The 27,651-nt window shown below is 36.8% G+C and overlaps 1 protein-coding gene across 2 annotated transcripts in view; it reads left to right on the top strand.

The window, feature by feature from the left end:
- The first annotated feature begins 2,131 nt into the window (after positions 1-2,131).
- The window catches only part of LOC149575938 (alpha-L-fucosidase 3-like), an 84,969-nt gene continuing 59,449 nt past the window's right edge, over positions 2,132-27,651 (top strand). The window contains exons 1-2 of one of the 2 annotated variants that reach the window (XM_089816038.1): positions 2,132-2,508; positions 3,531-3,710. In XM_089816038.1, the coding sequence (XP_089672164.1) occupies positions 2,250-2,508; positions 3,531-3,710 (439 nt within the window). In that variant the 5' untranslated portion in view covers positions 2,132-2,249. The remainder of the gene's footprint in view (positions 2,509-3,530; positions 3,711-27,651) is intronic. The other variant, XM_089816040.1, reaches the window with a different exon arrangement.

The raw sequence follows: 27,651 nt of genomic DNA on the forward strand, positions 1-27,651 counted from the left end.
TGATGGTTTATTGTTCTAAGTTTACATTCTACAAGTCTGTTACTTTAAAGAACAAAGAACAACTAGTTAATGTTGCAAATAGTTTACAATAGAGGTCGAGAAATGAAATGATAAGATCTAAAGTTGTTTAAGTGTTTGTTTGTTCAATAGGTACATTTGGACATTGTATAACTGATCCCCCCCTCTCAGTTATTCTAAATATTCTAACAATGAGATCTATATGAATGCAAGATTTAACAAGATATGAACATGAAAGTGCTATAGATATGAGCATAAATGATACTAAACAATGCTAAATAATGCTAAATGATGATAAAAAAATGCCAAATGGTGCTAAAATTCTCTATAGTAATGATGCTAAATGACTTGACAATTGCTAGCTCTAGTATGCCTATAGTAAGGATGCATAAAACTTGGGTCATTTTCTCTTGATTTTTCCTTCTATTTATAAGATTTTAGAAGGGGTTGGGGTAAAGATGTAGGATTTACTTTTTTTACTAGGGTTAATGGTAAATCTAGAAATATCTCATAAAACCCCAAGAGGAAAAGTCCAACAGATTTGGATTGTGAGGATCTAAATGAGCATTTGCTTTTCTTTTCAAATCCAAAAAGGTAGATTTTCACTTTTGAGAGGATAATGACTTATTTGTTTTATTTAAATTTGCATTTCTTTTCAATTTTGCATTTTCCTCTTTTTTTATTTGATTTTTGATTTCCCATTTTGAATTAAATTTCCATTTTGAAATATTTTTGGAATTTTTAATTCTAAATTGGTCAAGGATTAGGCAATTAATTAAATACGTAAATATCTTGATGTTGTGGTTAATCCAAATCTCTATTGTTTTTCCTCACTTTCTTTGATTTTGTCCTTAATCTTTACTAATTTGATGAAAATCATGCTTCCAAAGTCTTGCCAATTTCAGGTTGTCTACACACACAATTGTTTGATTAGCACATAATGTGTTTAACAAAATGTTTGTGTATGTATAAAAATTAACTAAAGACTAGATATGCTTATTTAATTGAATGATGGGAGAAAATCATATTTTTTTGGATTTTGATAAGCCCCAAAAAATTTAGATAAGAATAGGGGAAAAGTGACTTGCTATTTAGATTCATAATCATTTGTTAATTTCCAACAAAAAATAGGGAGAAAAAAATTCAAATGTTTTCTATAGTCAAAAGAGGAAAACTTTCGAGAGAGAAGGCTAATATCTATTAGAAAATAAATGTCATTTATTAGAGCATAGCTCCCACAAAAAGTCTATCAGTTAAAAACATATTTGTTAAAATTGTCCTAAACTACAAAATAAATAAATACATGAAATGTATTTTATGAAAACTTAAGAGCTTAAAACATCATGCATTAATTTTTTTTATGAATACATGAATAATGTGATTATTCAACTTAGCAAAAGATAATAAATACATAGTGATGATTGGTCACACTATATGACCGAAAACATTAATGATAAAAATATCTTAGCAAACAAATCTAAAGGTCGTATAATACATTCATATGAATTATACAAATCTAAAATCTTATCTTCAAATATACACTAACCTAAAAACTTAATATATTTCTATAAAGACTTAAAAACATAGTACATACATGATAATAATTACATGGTGATGATGGATGACACTATATTATGATAGAAAACATTAATGATAAACATATCTTAGCAATCAAATCTAAAGACTACTATATATTCATATGAATTGTACAAATCTAAAATCTTATCTTTGAACACACACCATTCTAATGTCTTAGCTATCAAATCTAAAGACTACCATACATTCATATGAATTGTACAAATCTAAAATCTTATCTTTGAATACACACTAACCTAATATCCTAGCAATCGAATCTAAAGACTTATGAATTTTACAAATCTAAAATCACACTAACCTTAAAATTTAATATAGAATACATGTATAATGGGTTTGTCAAACTATAATTGAATTAATTTAAGATATGAATGACGTGTTTGGCCATCTTATTGACCATCTCCCTAATTATGACCTCAAGTACATGATCCATCACAAGTAGACACTGACAAATGCATGCGCTACCGACTTTCCCCCAAAAATATTGCTATTATAATATTACTATTATGTATCGTAGACCATTCGAAGAATACAAAGAAAGTCGCGGGAGGAAAAATGGCCTACGGATTCGCTACTCTCCCCATTTTTCTTACACATAAATTCAAACCCTCCGAGCCAGAATTTTTATTCAGTGGAAAATGGCGTGCTGGAAGGAGAAGGGAAAGAAACGGCTTCTTCTTCTTGTTGTAGCGGTGACGGTTTTTCTGGTACATTCAGGGGAGGCAGGGGAATGCAGACCTCCATTGTTCGTCTTTGGAGCGTCCATGTTAGACGTTGGAGAAAATATGGCGGCTAGGCCATGGCGCCAAGCCTCCGATTTCCCTCCTTATGGTCTTCATTATTTCGGCCGTCCGACCGGCCGATACGGCAACGGCCGCCTTTCAATCGACTTCGTTTGTAAGAATTTACTCTGATTCTCTTATTTTATTTCTTTATTTGTAAGAATTTCCTCTGATTCTCGTATTTTTAGTCTTCGTTTGTAAGAATTTCATCTAATTCTCTTACTTTATTTCCTCATCTGTCAAAAATTCATCTGATTGTCTCATCTTATTTCTTCATTTGTAAGAATTTCATCTGTTTCCCTTATTTTATTTCCTCATTTGTAAAAAATCCATCTTTATTGTCTTATTGTATTTCCTCATTTGTAAGAATTTACTCCGTTTCTCTTACTTTATTTACTCATCTGTAAAAAAATCATCTGATTGTCTTATTTTATTTTCTTTTTATATCTTCTGTTTGTGCATCTTGCTATTATGTTCTTCGTAATCAATTTTTAATTGTTCTTCGTAATCAATTTTTAATTGATCAAAAAAGCTTTTCCAGACTCTGGATGCATTTCTTCTTTTTTTTTTCTTTTCTACAGCTGTCATCAATTATAATCAAGTTTGTCATTTAGATAAAAGACTTCCTCTGATCGTACATTAATTTCTTTATATTTCCTTTTTTCTGCAGTTCCTTTCCCGTTATGTTATATTTCCATAAAATCAATTATAATCAACTTTGATCATTTAGATAAAGAAATTCCTCTGATTTTAGATGAATTTCTGCATGTTTATCTTTTCTACGATTCCTTTGCCGTTAGTTTCTTTACAATCAATTTAGTTTCTTTACAATCAATTACAATCAACTTTGATCATTTGAAAAAAAAGGTCCTCTGATTTTAGACGAATTTCTATATATTTATTTTTTCTACGATTTCTTTGCTATTATTTTCCTTGTGATGAACTTTGATCAATTTGAAAAAACGAATTTCCTGTGCATTTCTTCTTATTTCTTCTTTCTCTGCAGTTAATTGCCATTTTTTGCCCTGTAATCAAGTTTGCTCAAGTTTTTAAACATGTTCCTCTTGTTTTACGTTTTTTTCGTTACGGAATTTGTAATTCTAAATCTTCTGTTAAATAATCGTCGAAACTGTGCAGCTCAGGGTTTGGGGTACGGATTGGTGGATCCATATCTTAGATCGCTGGGGTCTAATTTTAAGCATGGCGTGAATTTTGCATCGGCCGGAGCCACTCTCAATTCGACTTTCTTTTCGTTTTCTGTTCAGATTGATCAGTTTCGTTTCTTCAAAGCTGCGGCCTTAGCTCTCGATCATTCGGGTCAGTTTTCATTAATGTATACTATTTTAGATGCTTTTTAAATTGGTAATGAGCTGAACTGTAGATTACTCGTTACTTATTTATTATTATTTATTCAGATTAATTATTCTTTTGTATTAAGTTTGAGTAGATTTGAACCGAAAATCTTTTGATAAGAAGTTCATAATTTATCTTTGTGTTGTAAACTCTTGCCTAAAAATATTATGATATTTTGACAAATAATATATATAAGCATATTTATTATCTTGGTGAATTTGTGTATTATTTAAAATTTGTCAAAAAATATGGTAGAGTATGATAAATATTGGGCAAGTATATTAATTATCATAGTCAATCCCTCATTTCAAAAAATTCAATAATTGTTTTTGGAAAAATAGGGGCTTGAGATTTATAATTATTATCCTCATTACTTAGATTGAGATTATATGACATTTGATCGAAGAACCCTTCCAATCAAACTACAATGACCTAAGAGTGAGACACTTAATGACACTTCCATTTGATATGGCACATAAAAGTGTTTGCCTTTATTTTAAGGTCAATAAGTTCACCAAAAATAGATAATCAAGTGAGATACTAACATGCACCAAAAAAATCCACACAAAGTGGCTTAAAAAATGGCAAAAATGCAATGGTATGAGTTCTTCTCTGCAATGATTGTTTTTATTCAATATTCTTCTCTACAATTATTATAAGCATTTATTATCTTGACAATAGATATAAGATAATTCTTAGGTTTTGGTTCAAGTGTTATCTACCCTTTGAGGAAGAACTTTCATCCTCTTCTTTATGCTAAATCATCCTTAGTGGTAGTTAATGGCCAAGATTTTACAAAAAAATGGGGCCCTATAACAAAATAAAGGTTTAGTATATATATTCTTTCATTTGTGGCCTTATATATTTGATCTTCACAACTAGCTGTTGGATTCCTAGAGAGCTCTTCCCAAGTAAGATTAAATTCTTCCCATATGTTGGTTGTTTTTCATTTCCTCCTTTATCCATCTAAGGATAGCGATCTAATGTTACATAATTTATTGAATAGTTTGGGAGAATAACACACAAGTTTCAACTAAACACTCCTAATCAAAGAGATGTTGTAAGAAAGATGATTAGTAGTTGAGTCCAGGATCTACATCCAAAATATTTTTGGATTCAACTCAGACACAATTCTTTGCAAAATTTAAAGTATATATCTTGAAATTAAAATTAGTCAAAGATATTTTGAAATGTATAAATCTCTTCATGTGAAAATGAATCACTCATGCACAACTTCTTATTGTATGAACTCTATAGAATGTGAGTGATCATTGTTGATGCAAAAAAAACACTCCCTCAATATCTTCTTGTCCTGCTCTGTATTGAAACATGAATGCATAAAAATTATATGAACAAATATAGCAACCTTTTGAGAACTATAATACTTTGATTGCCCCTTGTTTTGTGGTTGTTATAGTGTGTAGTTATCTACAAAGTCCACACCCAAGACAATTATATCTAGTGGAAATGTGTCCTTGCACAACTTGAATTACAAATCCAACCATTGAGCTCTATGTGTATGTCTTCCATACTCATAAGTAATTTTATTATGTGAAAAATATTTATGAGCTAATACAATTGAAGGTTTTCAATTACTAAATCACACCTTTTGGCGTCTTTTCCATCTTTTAGTGCATATGTTATAGTCTTATATTTTCAAAAATCTACTTTTCTATTGCCAATTGCATGTGTATTGTCCATATGAAAAATTAATAAACGTGTTTAACCATCGCAATTGATGCATGTACTGTTCAAGCATGAGATCTTGTTAAAAAAAATCTTCCCCTCTTTCACATAAAATGGTAGATAATAGTTCCCTTGAAGATCTAGGTGGCTTATTTATGTTACAATCCTACAAAAATCATATTACTATCTAATTTGATGATTTGTTAGTTCCATTTCTTTCAAATTTCCTAAGATGTGAAGCATTGGATATCTTTCAAATGCTAAATCTTCTACACCATTACCTTACTTGGCCCATAGAGTCACTTAAACACACACGACTATACCAGACTAGAGTGTTCCTAAGGTGCACTAAGTCAAATTAGGTAATGACCTTTTGAAGCCTACACCTTGGAACTCATGTAGGGTATCAACAAAATGGAAAGTGCTATGGCACCATGCTATGGATGCCTATATGCATCTACCTCATTTTTGAGAGATTTCATTTGGTTTTCATTTCGAAAACTGATCTCGGTTGGTGCCAAAAGTTGTATTTTTGCTCAATTGAAAGTTGCATAATTGTTCGTCTTTCAAATCTTTCATTGTGGGCCCTAATTGTCTACTCCATTGGCTCTAGTTGGCAAGGAAAATACTAGAGACAACCTTGTTTATCCCACAAAGTTGCTAGAATGCTCATAGCCATGTTGGACTAGCATGTTCCCAAGGTGCATTAAGCCAAATCAGGCAATAGTCCTTTGATGTTCTCCACTATGAGGTATTGACAAAATGTCAAGTGCTACATAACCTTGCTATAGATGCATACATTCATCTACCACAATCTTGAGAGATTCCACCTAGTTTTCATTTGGAAAACCGATTTTAGTTCCAAAAGGTGCATTGTTGCTTAGTTGGAAGTTTCATAATCATGCATCTTTCAAACCATTCATTGTAGGCCCTAACCATCTAGGCTAGATAGGTAAATGTTAGAGACGCCTTGTATGGCCCATATATTCACTCAAACACTCACAACTATGCCAGACTAGAGTGTTCCCAAGGTGCACTAATACAAATTAGGCAATGATCTTTCAAGGCCTGTTTTCAAGAGCTCATGCGGGGTACTGATAAAATCTCAAGTGCTATATAATTTTTTTATAGATGAATACATACATCTACCATAGTTTTGATAGATTCTAGACTTGGTTTTCATTTTCAAACCGATCTCGATTGGTTTCAAAAGTTGTATAATTATGCATCTTTCAAATTGTTCATCATGGGCCCCCAACCGTCTACTCCATTAGCTCTGGTTGGTTGGCTAAATGCTAGACATAACCCTCTTTGGCCTACTTGGTTTCTTTAACACTCACAACCACGCCGAACCAAAGTGTTCCTAAGGTGTGCTAAGCCAAATTAAGCGACAATATTTTGAGAACCATATCTTAAAGCTTATGCAAGGTATCAACAAACTGTCAAGTGCTATAGGACCATCGTATATATTCCTATAGGAATCTACCATAGTTTTGATATATTCTACTTAGTTTTCTTTTGGAAAATTGATATTAATTGGTGCCAAAAGTTGTATTGTTGTTCAGTCAAAAGTTCCATAATCATGCATCTTTCAAACCATTCATCCTAGGCTCCAATCATCTACTTCATTAGCTTTATTTGGTTGGGTAAATACTAAGTTGACCTTGTTTATCTCACGTTGTTTCTTGAACACTCTCAACCATGTTAGATTGAAGTATTTCCAAGGTGAACTGAGGCAAATCAGACATCAATCTTTCAAGGTCCATATCTTGGAGCTCCTGTGGGGTATCAATATATTTTCAAGTACTATAGGACCATGATATAGACACCTACATGCATCTACCACAATTTTTAGAGATTCCACTTGGTTTTTATTTGAAAAAAAATCTCGGTTGGTGCTAAAAGTTTTATTTTCGCTCATTTGAAAGTTGTATAATTGTGTATCTTTCAAATTGTTCATTATGGGCCCTAACCATCTACTGCATTAGGTCTAGTTGACTGGGTAAATGATAGAGATGACCTTGTTTGAACCACATAGTCACTAGAATACTCATGGCCATGTTAGATCGTAGTACTCCCATGGCGCACTAAGACAAATTGGGCAACAATCCTTTGAGGCTTGTATTTTAGGGTCCATATGGGCTATCAACAAACTGTCAAGTGCTATATGACATATTGCCCAAAATTTGGTACCCCTTGGTTGAAACTTGTCTAAAGGAGATTGTTTTTTATAAAAATGGAGTCATTTTCTTAGCCATCCTTCTATATTTGGGTATTCCATTGACAATGGCGCTTTTCACATTTTCAAAATTCTACTGTACCATAGGTGATTTTCCCAATTTTGAAATTACACTGCCAGAGGTTCTTTTCCCACTATGAGAATTCCACTGCCATAGGCACTTTTCCATTTTTAGAATTCCATTACCAAAGGTGCTTTTCATATTTTTGGAATTTTTACAGCCAAAGATGCATTTCTCATTTTTTGAATTCCATTGTTAGGTGCTTTTACCATTTTTAGAATTCCATTTATAGATGTGCTTTTCCTATTTCCATAATTCCACTGCCAGGGTCACTTTTCAAGATTATCAAGATTTTTCTACTAGAGTTGTCCTTGTAGATTTTGGGATTTTTCTTCCTGTTCTTCCTGTTGGATTTGATGGCTGGGAAATTCCTTCGAGTTTTTCGTTCATCAAAATATGAAATATTGTTAGCTCATCAAAGGATGAATTATTTGGAGCTTTGTAGAAATGATACACGATGGACACTTGTGAAATTTTTATAATTTTTACTCTTCAAGAAATTCTTATTGTAACTATTGGGGGAGGATGAAAGGTCCTTATATTATATTTTCAAACTCTCTACTAAAGGGAGAAGTTTTTGTTAGAAAATACCACCCTTCTATTAGGATAGCTAAGTCAACTCAGATTATGGAAAACTTGTTGCTCTCCAATTTACTTTAAAAAATAATAATTTAATGGTGACAGATGTATTATGAGAAGGTAATAAAATATGAACATTAAAATGTGCTTTGATTTTATATTTTAAAGTGTAGTGGGTTATGTCACTTTCTTGACTTTTGTTTATTTCTTTTCTAGTAGAAAATCCATACTTATAATCAATACTAATGTTTGGTTTTCATCTATGTGTGGAAATCAATGTTATCAACTTATTGATCTTCAATATTTCAATTTAATCTTTGCAAATATATGCCATAGTGATGAGAATTTGTTAAATGGCTTTCCTACTCTCTAGTTAAGAGTATACCCCCCACCCACACACCCACACACACAACTAAAACAAGAGTCATTGCATATCTATGATGAGAGGGTTGTACCTCTAAAATTTAGAGGAAAATCATTAATCTTATAATGATTTCTCTAGTTGTTCGTTGCTTTGATTTATTGTAATTGGGTTGAAGTGAGTCAAGGAATAATTTAAAGAGACCAATCTATTAATCAACATGACCATACTATAGATGCCTTCAAGAATCTACCATAGTTTTGAGAGATTTCGCCTGGTTTTCATTTGGCAAACCGATCTCAATTGGTGCCAAATGTTCATGCATTGTTGCTTAGTTGAAAGTTGCATAAGCATATATCTTTCAAACTATTCATCGTGAGCTCCAATCATTTATTTTATTAGATCCATTTTTTAGGGTAAATGCTAAAGAAAATGATGATTTTCCATTGGAGTTTCTTTAATGCTTACAACCATGCTCGATTGGAGTGTTCGAAAGGTGCACTAAACCATATTGATCAATGATCTTTTGAGGCCCATATCTTGGAGCTTGTGCATTGTATTAAAAATTCCATGTGCTATAGGACCTTTTTATAGACAAATATAAGCATCTATCACGATTTTGAGAGATTTCACTTGGTTCTTAGTTGGAAAAATGATCTCAATTAGTGACAAAAGTTGGAATGTTGCTCAGTCAAGAAAATTTGCATAATCAAGCATCTTTCAAGCCATTCATTATGGCACCTAATTGTCATCTACTCTAACTCTGGTTGGATAGTTAAAGAATAGTTGCAATATTGTTTTTTCCATAGAGCATTTGGAAAGTTCTAGAGTACATTGGACTAAAGTGTTCCTAAGGTGCAGTTAGCCAAATCGAGCAATAATTTTTGGTCAATAAGGGGTCAAAGTGGTCAAATAGTTCAAAGTATGTGGAATGAGCATTTTAATAGTGTAAATGGTTTTGTTTAATCATATTGGATATATTTGCAATGACATGTAATGGGCACCCTTGGATGTCCCAAAAAACTAAACCAAATTGCTGAAAGAAATTATGTCAAACAGTTTGCATTCAACTTCTTATTTCTCCGTTTAATGTTTTGAACCCCTTATAACTCCGAAAATCAAACGTTTATTGTTTGTTGTGTTTTGTGCATGGAATTGGTATCATACAACATAAACAAGAAAGAAACTACAATGATATGCAAAGTGGAAATGAACTGCTGCTAATAAAATGTTATTTTCAGAATTCATAAAACCAAATACATGGCAGATTTATCAACTCACTAATTACTTCAGCAGTATTGACATAATACTCCAGCCCATGCTTACGAACTTGCTGCTACAATACTTTGTCCTTCAATCAGTCCACTACCTTCATAATACCATTCCCTCCAAGCGGCATAAGCGTCAGACAAGTAGTGAAGAAGATATGAGCAAAATACCAAATCTGCCTGTAGCCGGAAATGCAACTAAACTGCCTGATAATGAAGCCAATAACAAAGAATTCCAAAGGCCAAACCCCAAGGGAATGACATCTAGAATGTTACAAGAGAGGATAGACGTCCTCAAATGCCAAGAACGAAGCTGCAACTCACACACCAATTTCTTCTCATATTCAACTTGCCTAATGAAGCCACAAATGCTTCCTTTTATTCTATTTCCAAGGGTCCACTCAACTCATATGGGTGATGTGGGATAAAAGATGTGTAATATATAAAACATATATTAAAATACCCCTTATGTCTCCCTTGGGTACACATCACCATAAAATAAATATTAAAGTAACACTTTAATATTTTACAATTAAATTAGACGTTACTTTAATAAAACTTCAGGCATTAAAATGTATTAGCAATCGGACTCCGAATAATGCGAGTGATAGCTGATCGAAAAGCTCTCACCGAGGAGTATTGAATCCAATCACCAAAATTGACCTGCACTGTGTCCTGCCGACTTACTAAAAATAGTAAGTATGCCTGAAACTAAGTAAATCAACTTCGTTTTGGCCCAAACTGGAAATGACTAGGCAAAAACACTCCAGGATCCCATTAAACCCTTCGTTAGCCCTCGGGACCATGTAGAACAAGGCTAACACACACACACTTGGTCAACTGCTAAAATGGGGACATTACAGTTCGCCCCCCTTGAAATTGCTTATCCTCAAGCAATCTCAGTCTAGCCTGCTGAATAACTTGCTCACTCTCCCATGTAGAATCTTCCTCCGACAGGTCTTTCCATCTGACCAAATACTCCTTCACTATCCTGTTTCTAAGCTTCCTCTCTCTGGTGTCCAGAATAGCCTCAGGTACTAACACAAGCTTCCCCTCCTCATCCAAAGGGGGTAAATCTGTAGAAGGCACTACACTCTGACCAATGGCTTTCTTAAGCCTAGACACATGAAACACATTGTGTACTCGATTGCCCTCTAGAAGCTCAAGCTCATAGGCGACTTTGCCCATTTTGCGAATCACCCTGTAGGGATCATAAAATCTAGGTTTCAAATTTTCAGCTCCACTCTTCTTGAGCGATGACTGTCTATATGGTTGTAGCCTCAAGTAAACCATATCCCCTACCTCGAAGCTACGCTCTATTCAGTGCTGATCAACATACAATTTCTGTTGATTCTGGGCCTGTTGTATATTCTCTTTGAGCACTTTCAGGATGTCCTGACTATCCTGCAATAAGTTTTTGGCTTTGGGCACTCTACTGTCCCCCAAAACTAAATCCATGAAGCTAGGTGCTTCATAACCATAGAGTGCCATAAAAGGAGTCATCTTGATGGACATATGATAAGTGGTGTTATAACAATACTCTCCCTTATGCAACCATCTGATCCAAGCCTTTTGTTGTTTAGTTACATAGTTCCTCAAATATCCTTCCGCCCATTTATTCACAATCTCTGTTTTCCCATCTGTTTGCAGATGATAACTAGTGCTCGGTGTAAGATCTGTACCACACAACCTAAACAACTCTTGCCAAAAAACACTCATAAACTTACTATCCCGGTCGTTGAAAATGATTCTGGGCAGCCCATGTAACCTGAATATCTCTCTAAAGAAAAGATCTGCCACCTGTGCCGCTGTATAAGTGGATAGAATAGCAAAGAAGTGAGCAAACTTCGTCAAGCGGTCCACCACCACATAGATGCAATCCCTTCCCTGCACTCGTGGTAAACCAGTGATGAAGTCCATCAAAATACTTTCCCATTTCCTATTAGGAATGGGCAAGGGCTGTAATAAACCTGCAGGAAATGTGTGCTCTCCCTTATTCTGTTGACAAACCACACACTCCCTGACATACCTCTGAACATCATCCTTGAGCCCTTTCCATGAAAACCGCTCTCAGATCTGCCTGTAGGTCTTGAAGACCCCCGGATGTCCAGCTGTGGGTGCATCATGAAATGTCTTCAGTATCGCCTCTCTCAAATGTGATGATGGAATCAAATAAACCCTGTCCTGAACTCTGATCAATCCATCTATCACCTCATAGCGATCATCCTGTATGGTACCTGAAATCAATCCAGAAGCCCAAGCATCTTCGACATACTCTGCTATAATCCGATCTCTCCAATCTCCTGAAATCTCTGCCAGAGCACATAAGCGAGATCTCCGAGATAAGGCATCAACCACCACATTTTTCTTACCTTTGACAAACTCTATGTCAAAGTCATAAGCCTGCAATTTAGTCACCCAATTTTGTTGCCGGTCATTAAGATCACGCTGGCTCATGAAGTATTTAATACTGTTGTGATCAGTTTTGATCACAAAACATCCACCACCAAATATGATCGAAATTTGGCCAATGCATGCGTTATGGCCAACATCTCCCGGTCATAGATAGAATAATTTTTCTCAACTCCTCAGAGCTTCCTACTCTTGAATGCAATGGGATGCTTCTCCTGCATCAATACTGCTCCAATCCCATCACCTGATGCATCACAATGAAGCTCAAAAGGCTTTGTGAAATCCGGTAGAGCTAGAACTAGACATGAAGACATTACCTGGTTGAAATGCTCAAAACACCTCTGTGCTGCCCCTGTCCACACGAAGGCTCCTTTCCTGGTAAGATCTGTCAAGGGTGTAGCAATCTGTGAGAATCCCTTAACAAACCTCCTATAAAAACCACATAAACCAAAGAATCCCTTAAGCTATGTAAGGTTTGTGGGAGTAGGCCACTCTACAATAGCTCTAATCTTTTTAGGATCAACCCGAACGCCATCTGCACTAATGATATTCCCAAGGTAAAGGAGCTCAGTCATGCCAAACTCACATTTAGATTCCTTGGCATACAATGACTCTCTCTCCAGAATAGATAAAACCTCGTCCAGATGATGTAAGTGCTCCTCCCAGGTCTTACTGAAGACCAAGATGTCATCAAAGAAGATCAAGACAAATCTCCTCAGATGCTTCCTGAATACCTGGTTCATACAACTTTGAAATGTAGCAGGTGCATTGGTTAGATCAAATGGCATAACCATGAACTCAAAGTGGCCATAGTGACATCAGAAGGCTATTTTCTCAATGTCCATTGCTCTCATCCTGATTTGATGGTATCCGGATCGCAAATCAATTTTGGTGAAGAAGCATGCCCCGTGCAACTCATCAATCAGCTCATCAATCCTAGGAATGGGATACCTGTTTTTAATTGTTTTCTTATTCAATGCCCTGTAATCGATGCACATGCGCATCGTCCCATCCTTCTTCTTTACCAATACTACTGCTGAAGCAAAGGGGCTCTTACTGGGCCTGATATGCCCCATCTCCAACAAATCCTTAATCGCCTTCTCTATCTCATCCTTGTGTTTCTTAGGATGACGATAGGGAATAATCATAACTGGTTTGGCTTCCTCCTTGAGCTCAATAACATGTTCCATCCCTCTGTCAGGAGGAACCCTATGAGGAATATCGCTAAATACTTTTGCGTGTCTATCAAGTATCTTCTGGACATCTGGTGGATGACTCTTTTCTTGTGGCTCTGGTGAAGTTGGCATAATGTAGCACTCTGCCGGCCACTCTATGTCATCATGACGAAAAAGTCTCTGCATTCTCCTCAAGGACACTACTCTACAACCTCCATCTAAAAGTCCTCTAAGTAGCATAGTTATGCCCTCATGCTGGAATCTCATCTCCAATTTCGCTAGATTGAGTGTGAACTCAACTAGTGAAGCCATCCATGTCATGCCGAGGAGGACATCATAATCTCCCATGTCCACAACATAGAACTCATCCTCCAACTCGTAGCCATCTCCAAACTTGATGCGAAGATTAGATATCTTCCGAGTGCATAATAACTTATCACCGTTAGCCACCATGACTCTAAACCCATCATGCTCCTCTGTCTGTAACCCTCTCCTGGCTACCAACTATGCATCTATGAAGTTATGTGTAGCCCCAATGTCAATAAGAGATATCACTTTCTACCCCTAGATAGTACCCCTGACCTTAAATGTGATTGCCTTTTGGCCCCTATCAAGCGTGCCAACGATCTATCATCCTTAGGAATGTTGCTCTCCTCTATAGTGTTACCCTCATCTGAATCGGAGTGCTGATCCTCCCCTTCTGACTCTGACTCTTCTGCTGAAAAATACTCCATTTGATTTGCCTTAGCCTTGAGAGAACATTTATGAGATAAGTCCCAAGGCTCTCTACAATGGAAGCACAGCTTCTTCTTTCGAAGTTCATTCAAGGTTTCATTGTCTAGTCCTTTTGATCCTTCTTTGGGTTTGCTATACTCTTTCTGAAATGGTTTTTTGTCTTTGTCCTTACGGTAGGAAGAATCTGTTGAATGGTTTTTTCCTTTGTATACCGAAGGGGCTAAATCTCGTGCCTTTTTAGTTGCTTCAGCTAAGGTGAGTGGATCATGTCCCTTCACCCAACCTCGTAATGGATCAGCAAGACCATCACAAAATAACACCACCAATCTCCTAGGAGAGATATCAGTAACAAGTACAGACAAGCGCTGGAACTCGGTAATGTAAGCATCCACAGAACTTGACTGTTTTAACTGTGCTAGCTCCTTGAAATGTAACTCGAGATCCTTAGTGTCAAATCTTCCAATCAATGTTTTGGCGAATTCCTCATAGGATGTAATCTGATTATGCCCCAAAGTCACCATGCCATGATGCCACCATTCATGTGCAATGCCATCCAAGTGCATAGCCGCATACTTGATAGCCTCCTCCTCAGGCATAGGATTTAGCTGCAAGTATGTATCTACCTTCTGCACCCGAGCTCGTGCAGTCATCTTTCCTGAAGCATCATAATAAGGTAAAATTTTTTTTCCAACTTTCTTCCTCAGCTCAAAGTTTTGATTCCTCCCTCCTGCTTTAGGTATGTGTCTCATCCTCAAGTCCATATAATCTCTAAGAGAAATATCCGCCTGAAACTCCGGTCCACTAGCCTCCCAGTCCCTCCTGAACTGATCCTGTAACTCGATAATCTACGGTTCGTTTACTGGTTGAACCGGATCTCTGCGTGGGAAAGTGGGTAGAAGAGGTCTCGAGCTCGCAGTCTGCGCTGGGCGTGCAACGTGTCTAAAGTTATCAGCCTCATTCCCATTGTTGCCGTGTCCATTATTACCATTAATGTTATTCTCAGGACCATTGTTGTTGCCTTGGCCTCCATGGTTATTGTTTCCCTCGTTGTTATTGTTTCTGTTGTTGGCATCACCTGGATTAATATTGACACCCATCTGTCTAGCCATGAGCTGCAACATCATGTCCATTCGCCTATTCTGCTCCTGCTGCATACGCTGCCCCTGCTCTAATGTATCTAGTAACTATCTGAACAATACCTCTCCCTGATCTGGACCAGCATTTCCGCCTCCGCCTAATCCTGTATTCCTATCATCTTGATCACCCATATTATTGTCCTAATCAAAGAATATCTCCTCTGTGTCTGTATGGTTGGATTCAATGTCCACCTGCACGGATCTACTAGACTGTTTGCTTTGCAAGTCTGAAATCCTATTTTGTCTTGCTCTGGTATCGCGGAAATTATAAGACCCCTGTCGCATGCTCAAACATAAATGCTTAGCCTGTGTTTTTTATTTATTTCTGATTTTAGTGTTTTGACATTTCGTCAAACACTTTTTCCCTCTATCCGGCTGTTCGAAATTTCCTATAAGACCTCCACAGGATGGCAAGACTTATAGCTCTGATACCACTGTAATGGGCACCCCTGGATGTCCCAAAAAACTAAACCAAATTGCTGAAAGGAATTATGTCAAACAGTTTGCATTCAACTTCTTATTTCTCCGTTTAATGTTTTGAACCCCTTATAACTCCGAAAATCAAACGTTTATTGTTTGTTGTGTTTTGTGCATGGAATTGGTATCATACAACATAAACAAGAAAGAAACTACAATGATATGCAAAGTGGAAATGAACTGCTGCTAATAAAATGTTATTTTCAAAATTCATAAAACCAAATACATGGCAGATTTATCAACTCACTAATTACTTCAGCAGTATTGACATAATACTCCAGCCCATGCTTACAAACTTGCTGCTACAATACTTTTTCCTTCAATCAGTCCACTACCTTCATAATACCATTCCCTCCAAGCGGCATAAGCGTCAGACAAGTAGTGAAGAAGATATGAGCAAAATACCAAATCTGTCTGTAGCCGAAAATGCAACTAAACTGCCTGATAATGAAGCCAATAACAAAGAATTCCAAAGGCCAAACCCTAAGGGAATGAGGTCTAGAATTTTACAAGAGAGGATAGACGTCCTCAAATGCCAAGAACGGAGCTGCAACTCACACACCAATTTCTTCTGATATTCAACCTGCCTAATGAAGCCACAAATGCTTCCTTTTATTCTATTTTCAAGGGTCCGCTCAACTCATATGGGCGATGTGGGATAAAAGATGTGTAATATATAAAACATATATTAAAATACCCCTTATGTCTCCCTTGGGTACACATCACCATAAAATAAATATTAAAGTAACAGTTTAATATTTTACAATTAAATTAGAAGTTACTTTAATAAAACTTCAGGCATTAAAATGTATTAGCAATCGAACTCTGAATAATGTGAGTGATAGCTCATCGGAAAGCTCTCACCGAGGAGTATCGAATCCAATCACCAAAATTGACCTGCACTGTGTCCTGCCGACTTACTAAAAATAGTAAGTATGCCTGAAACTAAGTAAATCAACTTCGTTTTGGCCCAAACTAGAAATGACTAGGCCAAAACACTCCAGGATCCCATTAAACCCTTCGTTAGCCCTCGGGACCATGTAGAAGAAGGCTAACACACACACACTTGGTCAACTGCTAAAATGGGGACATTACATGACATCCAAATTATTTTTTGTCAAAATGACAAAGTTGCATACTTGTTGCAAAAGTTGTCATTGCCAACTTTGCAACATTGCATGATTAGAAGGTTAATTGCAAACCAATGACCAAAAGTTGGCTGAAATAACTAAGTGCATAAAAATAATTGAAATCATTATGATATCATTTAAAGAAACATGAACCTCACTATATTAAATGAAACGATTGATGACATGCATGCAATATGTTCTTAATTAAGATTAATTTATACAAGTCACCATGTGCTCTAATTTTGTACTATGGCATAGATTTTGAAGAGTTGGGAGTTCACCAAAGAAAATATAAATTATTTAATGAAGTTACTAGTTCCAAGGATTGTTATCAAATGTATCTAAAGAGAATGTTCTTGAATACATCAATAGTACATGACACATGATCTACGTATATTGATCTATATGACACAGGAATTGCATATATCAATACTTAAAATAGAAAGTGTGTGTGTGTGTGTGTGTGTGTTGAAAATAATTGATCAATTGTAAATTTTCTTTGATGTTACACAAAATGTCATACATTCACTAGTCAGTGTCTGCCAAGCTCACTCGGGCAATGAAGACAGTTCCCTGTGTCTGCTGAGCATTCCTATGTATGCCAAGTTCAAAAGTCAGTGTCTAGTGAGTTGATCTGATTAGGACCAAGGCAATGTTATACTAAGTGATAAATTGCAGAATAAATGTCCAAAAGCTTAATGCCTAATGTTTAACTGAAAATACATTAAACATTAAGAAATGACATAAAGCAGATGGAAGGTAATTACAGAGAACTGATTATTCTGGAAACCCCTGATGTGCTAGTGCAATGTATAAATGAAAGTTAATTAAAACTTAAATAGCACATTAAAGCACATGAAATAGAGAAAGAGAGAGAGAACCGGTTTGATCTCGGAGTTCGTCCGGCTGAACGGACTACGTCTCCGGGTCTATCTCAATTGAGTGACCGATTAATTAATAATGCTCCAAAAGTTGATTACAACATCTTCTAGTCCATCCACAAAGTCGTCATACAAAATCCTTACTCGAACCACATTGCATACAAGCTCTCAAAGCCACAAGTTTGGTTTCTAAAAGAGCAAGAAAAGACTTTTCCTAAAAGGCTTTACTACAAAGATTGAGCATTATTACATCATAATTCATTCCCTACAAGAATTCTTCTCATAAGAGAAACTCTCACTTTCTCCTCTACATCCCCCCATAACAATGGCCTACAATCCCCGTTTTATACAACAAAATGTGTCAAAATTAGGCTATAACCATTTTTTTAAATATAGGGCCTATTAATGAATTGGATTTCGTATTACCCCCTTTGGCCTTTTATAAATTTGGCCTTGATCCAAATCTAGGGGTCGAAATCCTAACCAAACCTATTTTTAATAGGTTGGTTATAAGGACGCTAAATATAGCGCAACGACTATGACTATCTTAAACAAGCCGCTGGTCGGCGGTTCCAATCCCGCCGGCCGCTCTTTAAAAGCCATTTTCGGCGCAATAAACCTTAAATATAAAGTCCGCCTATTCAATTTCAAATTCAAGCGGTGGCTCAATGGCCACTAGCCGTGTCTTGGAGCTCGTAGGTTAGAGGTTCAAATCCGGACAAGTATTTTGGTGAAATACATTGCACCATCTGCCATGTAGGTGTCACATCACAATGCTGACGTCGTCATTTCCCTCTTTTTTTTCGTAACTTCAAATGATGATATCTTCCACATCTGGACTCCGTTTTCAATGAAACGACCGTCATTAGAAAGCTCTCAGAGAGCTCTTCAATTTGAAATCCATTGTTGACCAGTTTCGGGGAGTTTTGATTTTCACCTTTCTGATGGTCTCTGTACCCGAGGTTGACCCAACTTTGACTAGCTGTAACTTAAGTGTACGGACTCCTTTTTCACTCGTTCAAGTTGCATCGGATTCAGAATTCTATGCTCTACGCAATGGCATTGCTTTTGAGAGAAACTAGAACACTTCAATTTCAGGTCCTGAAGATCCTCCTGGATCATGAGTTCACTCGAGAGACAAAGGAAAGTTGAAAGATAATGAGTGTTAACCGAGATCACTCGGTTACCAAAGAGAATTTACAGAGGGTAGTATCTACCGAGTTCACTCGGGAGACAAAGCAAGTTGGCATGAGAACCAATGTTAACCAAGCTCACTTGGTTAATGAAGAATTTTTTTTTTTTGGTTAGTGTCTATTGAGTAGGGTCAGCTAACGAAGGATTTTCTTATTTTGGCATATTGAGTTCAATTGATTTATTTGTTAGTTCTAGCCTATTGAGGAGATGAATATTACGTATTCTAAGTTGTATACAAGCCAACTTGACATTATGGAAGATATAAATATAAGATCAAGTTGAGGATTGAATGTGTGCAAGAAAATAACAGATTTGAAGATGCTAAGAGGAAGCAAATTTGAAGGATACGTAGAATATCCTTGTGGAGCTGCAAAGATACATTCGATCATAAAGGATCAAATATTAAAGCTAGAATTGAGATCTGTAATCAGCAATTGAGTTGCATAAAAAATTAGGTCATCTCATTGTTACTGTCTAAGCATTGTAGTAGTGATCTAAAATCTCTTAACAGAGTTGGCTCAAGAACTATTTATAAATCCTCTAACAAGGTGGCATTTCTATTTGAAGTGTCTTGAAGGCCTCTAACAAGTTCACTCCTAATAGGGCGATTAAATCCTCTAATAGGGTCACACTTAACAATGTGTTTTGTAACCTTTAACAGGATTGGCTCCTAACAGGGCTTGCTTTAGGAGAGTGAAAAATAGTAACTAGTTGCAATTGGTGGTTTTTCCCAAATTGGGTTTCCACATTTAAACTTGGTGTCACTTTTGTTCATGCTATTTCGTTTATGTGTATGCAACTAAGTTAAGTTTAAGGTTAATCACATCAAGATCAATATATTCAATTATTGCTAAGTTATAGTTGATTCTCAGTGCTTGCCGAGTTACAATATTTGCTAGTGTTAACCAAGTGCCTGTGTGTTTTCCAAGTAACAACATAATATAGTTTAATTAGAGTTTATGTTTTGATTTGTATTGACATCTAAGGGATCTAAGATTTATTTTTGTGGTAACTGATTCACCCCTCCTCTCTCAATTACTCCTCTTATATTTCCAACAATGTGTGTGTGTGTGTGTGTGTGTGTGTGTGTGTGATGTCATATGGGTATATAGTGCATATCCCCAATCTAATCCTTTCCTAGGAGGGTAGAAACCAAATCATAGGATGTCTTTGACTGATGCATCAACATAGCTGTTGTAGTCTTTCAAACGTGCTCACTAGTCCTATCTACACTCTTCTAACACTTTAGATGATATAATAAAAAGTATAAGCTTCAATAACTAATATGCATCAAAGATGAATTATAAGTACACATAAAACATAATATTTTCTTACCACTATGAAATATTCACTATGTACATCTGCCAAAAGGGCATGTTGACAAGTTGGAGTTATAAGCCCCTACGATAATGGTCAAAATAATAATCAAAATACATACATGAATATCATTACAAGTTTCAATATAAACTATAAAAATAACATTTAAAATAACAATTAAAATTAAGTAATCTCTTTCATACTTTGTCAATGCTTGACAATTAGTTATAGTTACAACAAATCCATAATTCACAATCATAAACAATAGGAGTCTTTGATATTAATAGTTGAAGATGAAACAACATGAGTATTAAATGTAGTTGTCAAGGCTACATATAATTTTTTTACAACTCCACCAATGAATAAATGGTACCTCTGTAAAGGTGTCACCGTGTTGTTTACTTTGTGGTATTGATATTCAAGCTATAACATCTAAGTGGTGCACATGAATGCAAATTTATAAGATAATCATTCATACAAGAATGTACTCTTGACATGTCAATTATAATGCATTAGTACATATATACACATGGACTCAATGATGGAGTCATAAAGTTAGGTGAAGGAATGCCATCACCACCATGGCCACTTTGACTTTAGATATTAATCATAATTTGTCATCTCTTTTAGTTACTCATTCATTTATTAAATAAATATAATCAAGTAAATAAAATTAATGTGTAAAGAAAGATAACTCAACATAAGTGATATGATCTCCATGGTAGTTGTCCAATGTGAATGTTGGTGGTCCAAAAATGGACTAATGTACATGCACAATAAGCTATAAGACAACCACTCATATAATTGCATAGTCATCAAATGCTTTAATTCAAATTATTTTTTCAAAACATACTTGTGGAGTCATTACATGGTGTAAAACATGGCTGAGGGATCATTACCACTGCTACTAACACTCTTTCCTTGAAATTTAAAAATAATCAATAGATACTAATTTAATTATTCAGTCATTTATATATGAAATGTGATAAGAAAATAAAAGCACACTTGTAAATATTTACCTGTACATTAATGCCAAATGCCACATTGATGTAATCATCAATCATTAATCTGTCATCCTCTTCCTCTTTACTAGAAGAGACAAATGAGCACATAGATCCATATGATTGGCACATATAGCCCCTTCTAGACCAACCATGGTCATCTTTGACTAAAGGAGTGGTACATTGAATGGGATTTAAGTTAGAGCATTAATCATGCCTAGTATGCTCACATCTACATGTTTCTTCACAATAGAAGCAACACTAACATGCTCCACTTGTGGCTCGCTAACAAGCACCCTAGGTGCATTAGGGTCATGACATTCCCCCTTGCTATTAAATGATGAACCCCCACCTTTAACATAAGACTCTAGAGTGTCAAAATAATTTGGCACCTCCCCAAGGATAATCTCATAATCTCCCATCCCCCCCCCCCCCAGTTTTTAAAACAATTTGCAAATGTTTTTGATTATATAAAAATAGGTTTTGAGGGGCCCCTAAAATCCTTTTTACAAAATCATTAGACATGAAACATTAAAGCCTAGACCAAACCAAAGAAAGAAGGTAGAAAAGGCCAACCAAGAAAAAAAAGCTAGCTAAAAGGAGTAGAACACAAAAGACATCACCTATAAATAAAAAAACAACTAGGCACATGAATCACAACACAATTAACCCATAATTTTCAAAAGCTTTGCAGCTTCCATCTTGAGCTTTTCCATCCTACCCACATCTTTCTTGATCTCTTTCAACTCATTGGTGGAAGACGAGGTCTATTAGCATGAATTTTGATGATATTCTTATGAGGGAGTATCTTAGCATTGTTGGAGAGGTATTACAATGATCATATGTTGTATTCATGGCAATATTTGTCATTGATGTCAACATACATGTTATTTTGTAGAAGATTGATAGAGCCGAAGACAGAGATTGAGGTCCCTCAATTTGGGGATTAAAAATAAGGTTATATGTAGTTGAGGATGTGTTCTACAGAGGCACCTAATGATGTGGTTAAGTGTGCTTGCGAAAACATGAAGCTAGTTCATAGTTATTGAAGACAACATCAGATAGAGTTCCTAAGGAGTAGTTACTGATGCTTTGATTATATCTCCTAATAGATACAAAATCTCCTTAAGTACAGTTGTACAGAGGTAGAAGACATGACGAAGATGCAGTAATCAAGTATGCACATCCCGATGTTGTATATGTGAAGAGTTGTGAAGAGTGTGAGCCAACATTATTATGTAATTATGAAAAGATTGAAAGTTGTAATGATCATGTATTGTATTATCTTAATGTGTTCCTATATTATATTTTTAAATTGGGAAAGCCTCAAGTTGACTCAATAAATAGATGTAGGACTTGGTATAAAAGAAAGTTATTTTCCTTGTGGTAATGTGCGAGTAAAGTGTGATTGTTACCCATTTTTATCACCATGCATAAATGGGTAGGTTGATCAACCATATTTCCTAGGGTGGGGAAAATAATGTTTCTAACTCATTTAATGACCACGCAATCATAGGATATGTAAAAGGTTGACCATGCTTTACTATTCTATCCCTAGGTTTTAATCTTCCAAATCCACATAACTATGGTTACAAAAATTTTATTGTAAGCTTCATATTCTGCGGGTCCCATTTGTCATAATATCAGAGGGATCACAAAGGTCGTTGATCTTTGGTGGATCAATAGGTTGTCGCTGTAGAACAAGATTTAGTGTGCAAGGAACATTAATATTAAAGTAAACATTTACAACCTAAAACTAAATTCACATATATGTTTAGACAAAGAAAAGAAAACAAGAAGTGCAAACCTCAAAAGAGAAAACACTATGCTTTCTTGATTTTGTAGATGTGTCCTTTGATGTGGATGTATGCTCAATTGCTTGCCCAATTGCTTCAATGGTGGAGATGGGTAATGAAAAATTGGTAGCCTTGTGAGCTCTCAATTTGGCATTATAAGGTTAAGGTTGATGACTTTGGTTCTCAAAATAGCATGGTAACTTTAGCTCAAAGATTGTGATTAAAATGGCTTCGGATGAGATTCAATTTATAGGCTAAAGGCTTGAGGGATGGAGGGCTAAGATGTAAGAAGAGATGAAGGCTTAAGGAGGGCTAGGATGCACTCAAAGGAGAGGACATGGATTGTGCTTGTTTAGCACCAATGGGAAGGTGACACTTGTCACAACGAGGATGAGTATGAGAGGGTAGGGTAAAGGGTTGGTTAAAGGCATGATGAGCGGGGTTGAGTATGTAAGAGAGATGTAAGAGGAATGAGTGTGGAAAAGGGAAGAGTGTGAAAGATGGATGTAAGAGTCATGAGTGGGCTTGTAAGAGCCTTTAATGGTTTGTAAAAGCACTCATGACTTGGTGGTTGAGATTTTTGAGGGGAGACTTTGGTTTGGTTTAGGAAAGTCTTAAACTTGCTTAGGGAATGTGACAACATTGGGGGGTGGATTAGGCTTGGGTTTAGGATTAGATTAGGGATGTTAGAGATGTGCAAGTGGATGTCATTAATGAGGGTGGGTGAGTTAGTGGCTAAGCTTGGTTAGTATGGGTGGATAGGGTGGATTAAGCTAAATGGAGGATTAGGGATAAGTTAGGGGTTTTTAGATTTGAGGATTTTATTTATCAAATAGATTTATTTGATAAATGGGGATTTCAGCTAGGGGATGACAAAGGATTAATTAAATAAAAATTTAATTAATGATGCCTTTAGAGATAACTAAATAGAATTACTAAAGTGGTGTAATCAAATTTAGGTGTCTACATTTTGCCCCTCTTTGACATAGTGTTGAGACAACACTATTTCAAAGAAGTTCGAGTGAAGAAGACATGAGGAAGATGTTTTAGCAACAAGGTTGCCCTAGTCTCAGATAAGAAGAGGAGAGACTAGACTTAGATGATGCCCCCTCAAGAAGGCAATGGAGAGAGAAATGAGGCTCAACAGCTTCTTGAAAAGTACAAGAAATCGAGATGAGCAGAGACACAGATTGGCGAAGGGGCTGAATTAGCTCAAACTCTCACTACGGGAGAATGATAAAAGGAAATCAGAGGCACAATAGTAAAGCAAGCTTAAGACTTTCTAGGATTGGGGGGAGGATGGAGGAGCGGAGCGCTATAAAAGGAATCCATGGTAGAGAGATGGATGATGGAATGATAAAGCTGATGCAACAGGATTTCAAAGAGTCAGATTGGCGGAAGATGGGTTTCGAAGATCCCTAGGACTAGGATTGTGGATCTCGAAAGATGAGGCTTGGTGGATTGATTTGATTGGTGGATCCCTAAGACTAGGATTGTGGATCCCTAAAGCTAAGCGTGAGGAGTGATTCAAAGAGATACTGATGCATAAGCTGGGGTAGGAGCGACAGATGCAGGATATGGATGGGGGATAATGAAGATGAAGGGATTCCATTGAAGCTTTTTTTTTTGAGCCGGGGTGATACTTCAAAGAGAAGTACCACCGTGTAGTTGAGCACTAGATTTTCTATAGGACTGTTAGTTAATTGCCAAGGTTACCAAGAACATCAAGGCCTTTTCACCAACCGTCCAGAGGACTGATGAACTGACTCAAAACAAACACGCAAGGATTGCCCCAGTATCACACATGAATCCCAGAGGAAGCAGCGTGGAAACGACATTGGGTAACCACAAGCAGAAAAAAAAACAAGTGAAAGACATGATCAAGACCTAACACTCAGATTACCCCATTCGCAGTATATCATGATATGGAAGATCATGGCAACCTTGAGGAGGAAACAAAAAGATTGCTTGGAAAAGATATTTCAAGACCCAAAAGGGAAGATTCCAAATCAAAAAGTGAAAATCCAAGAGAGAGCCATTTGCCAACGAGATGGGTAGGACGAGGTACTAACAGACCAAGATCAGACATGAGGAAAGCTATATCCTACAAGGATCTATCGGAGAGCACCTAAGCTGATGGCTCTGGATGAGTGATGCGTCTGGCAAGCTGAACTAAGAAGGATAACACTTTGGTGTTAGGAGATCTAGCTAAAGGATGCATTGGAATAGCTAACCAAGGGTTGTGCGATGTGTGCAAGATGCTGATCAACGAGGAACTAACACAAAAGCTTGATAGATACAATGGTACTAAGCTAAAGAGGATGTACAAGCTGATTGACGAAGATATTTACAAGCTGAAGCTGACCAAGATAGTTACAAGCAGGCAAAAGCTCAGGATGATAGGATAGCGGGATGGTTTGATGTTGGTGCAAGATGCAGAAGCTAAGGATGAGGGGATAGCAGAAGATATGGATTTAAGGAGAATGCATCCCAATGATGATGAGAGATTTTGTGACCAAGGATAGCTAGAGGAGCAGGATGAGATGGCTGGATAGGATGGTAGATAGCTAGGATTATGATGGATATAAAGAGATGACATTGGGTTTGCATGAGGATAGCCTAGAGCTAGATACCAATGACAAGGGAGGATGGACAAGACAAGATCTCCAAGGAATACAATGCCCCCAGTCAGAAGATGACATGCAGAAGGAGGTCTTATGATGGATGTGATAGGATTGAAGCTAGGATGGAAAAAGCTGAAGGGGCTAGGGAGATGGATGATAGCTGCGATGGTTGGCTGAAGCTGCAGGAGATAAGTGGATGGTGTGAGATGGAAGCTGGGGGGTGGAGGATAGATGGATAGATTGGAAGATGGAGTTGGATGTCAAGAGATGACCAAAAGCATGAGGGTGATAGGCTAAGCTGGGGAAGGCTAGATTACGCATGACACTTGTTTACCAAGTTTTCATCATGGTACTTGTCCAAGGCGCTTGAATTGCCAAGTTTTCACTAGTGAACGCTTTATTTTTCTTATTATTTTTTTGTTTTTGACTTTTTGACTTTGGACTTAGTTGGAATGATTTTGGCTTTCTTCAGTTATTTTTGACTTTTTTTTGGGATTTTTCACTGGCTGTTGGAATGTTCAATTTTGTTGGTAGTTGTTGGTACACCGGATGTGTGATTTATGCAATAGATTGGATTAGATGGGATTGATGGTAGGAGATGGAGGGATGAAAAGGCTGGAAAGGAGTGTGAGATGGGGATGCTTGCAGGATCAACATTGGCACATGTTGGGACATGTGTGAAAAGAGCATATGGGGGATAGATGGTAGATGCAGGCTTGATGGAGGATTTGTGGAAGTGCGCTTAGGGATATAGGCACCCAAGATGGAGTTAGGAGATGGGGGACATGAGTCACTGGATGGAGGATTAGCAATGGTGGATGCCATTATGCATTGGGTTTCAACTTTTTTCTTTGGGATCCACATGGTTTTGGATTTTCTTTTCATAGGCTTTTGCATTGTTTTGCATTCTTTGATTGGATTTTGCCTTTTCGGAGTATGTCTTTTAAAATAGACATATGATTTCCTAGGATGTGGATTTTTAGCTTTATGCATTTTGAAGTTGGCATTCGCATTGCTGTGGTAAGCTTTGGGAAGATGGTTAGGAGAAGCTTTGTGAGATGGAGAGGATATGGAAGAGCGTGTAGGGGGATGATGATGGATGATGTGCAGTGATATGTTCCTTTGTTGATCTTGTGTAGGAATGGAGGGAATAGGATTTTTATGATGGCTGATAGGAGGATGGTAGATTTTGGGACATAGGGACCCAAAATGGATTTAGCGGATGAAGGGGGGATATGCTAGGTTGTTTTGGGTTGCAAGGATGGTGGAGGGGGGATGGCATAAGATTTCTTGAAGGAGTGATGGGAGGCCGGCATGGTGGGCTTGGAGATAGGCTTGGTTTGGGGATGGCGTGTACCAACACTTTTAGACGGTGAGCCTTTGGATACATATCCAAGACCATGAAATCTTGGATTCTTTTGTGCAATAATAGGCTTTCTGATTCCTTGTTCTTGTGGTCCTAAACCTTGACCTTGATAATGCCATCGATTGAGCATTTGAACTAGCTGAGGATACTTCTTGTTTGTGGAAGATGGTGGAAGTGCTTTCTCAGATGTACTGCGACTGGGAGATACTGTTCTTAATTCTTCTGCTGAGAGGAGGCCACCATGGATGAATGTAAGTGAACCAAGAGGGTAGATTTTACATGGTGGAATAGCTTGGATAGGTGGTAAGATAGAAGCATGGAACGGAGGAGATGGTAGGGTAGGCTCTTGATTTAGCTGATGGGATGAAAAGATATCCTGTAGTAGAGGAGGTATGGCTTGAGGTTTTGGAGATGGAGGGGATGGTGACTGCACTATGGATGGAAGACATGGTACGATATCTTCATTT

Source organism: Cupressus sempervirens, chromosome 1, assembly GCF_028749045.1.
Source record: "Cupressus sempervirens isolate cs-2001-9-10 chromosome 1, ASM2874904v1, whole genome shotgun sequence".
NCBI lineage: Eukaryota > Viridiplantae > Streptophyta > Pinopsida > Cupressales > Cupressaceae > Cupressus > Cupressus sempervirens.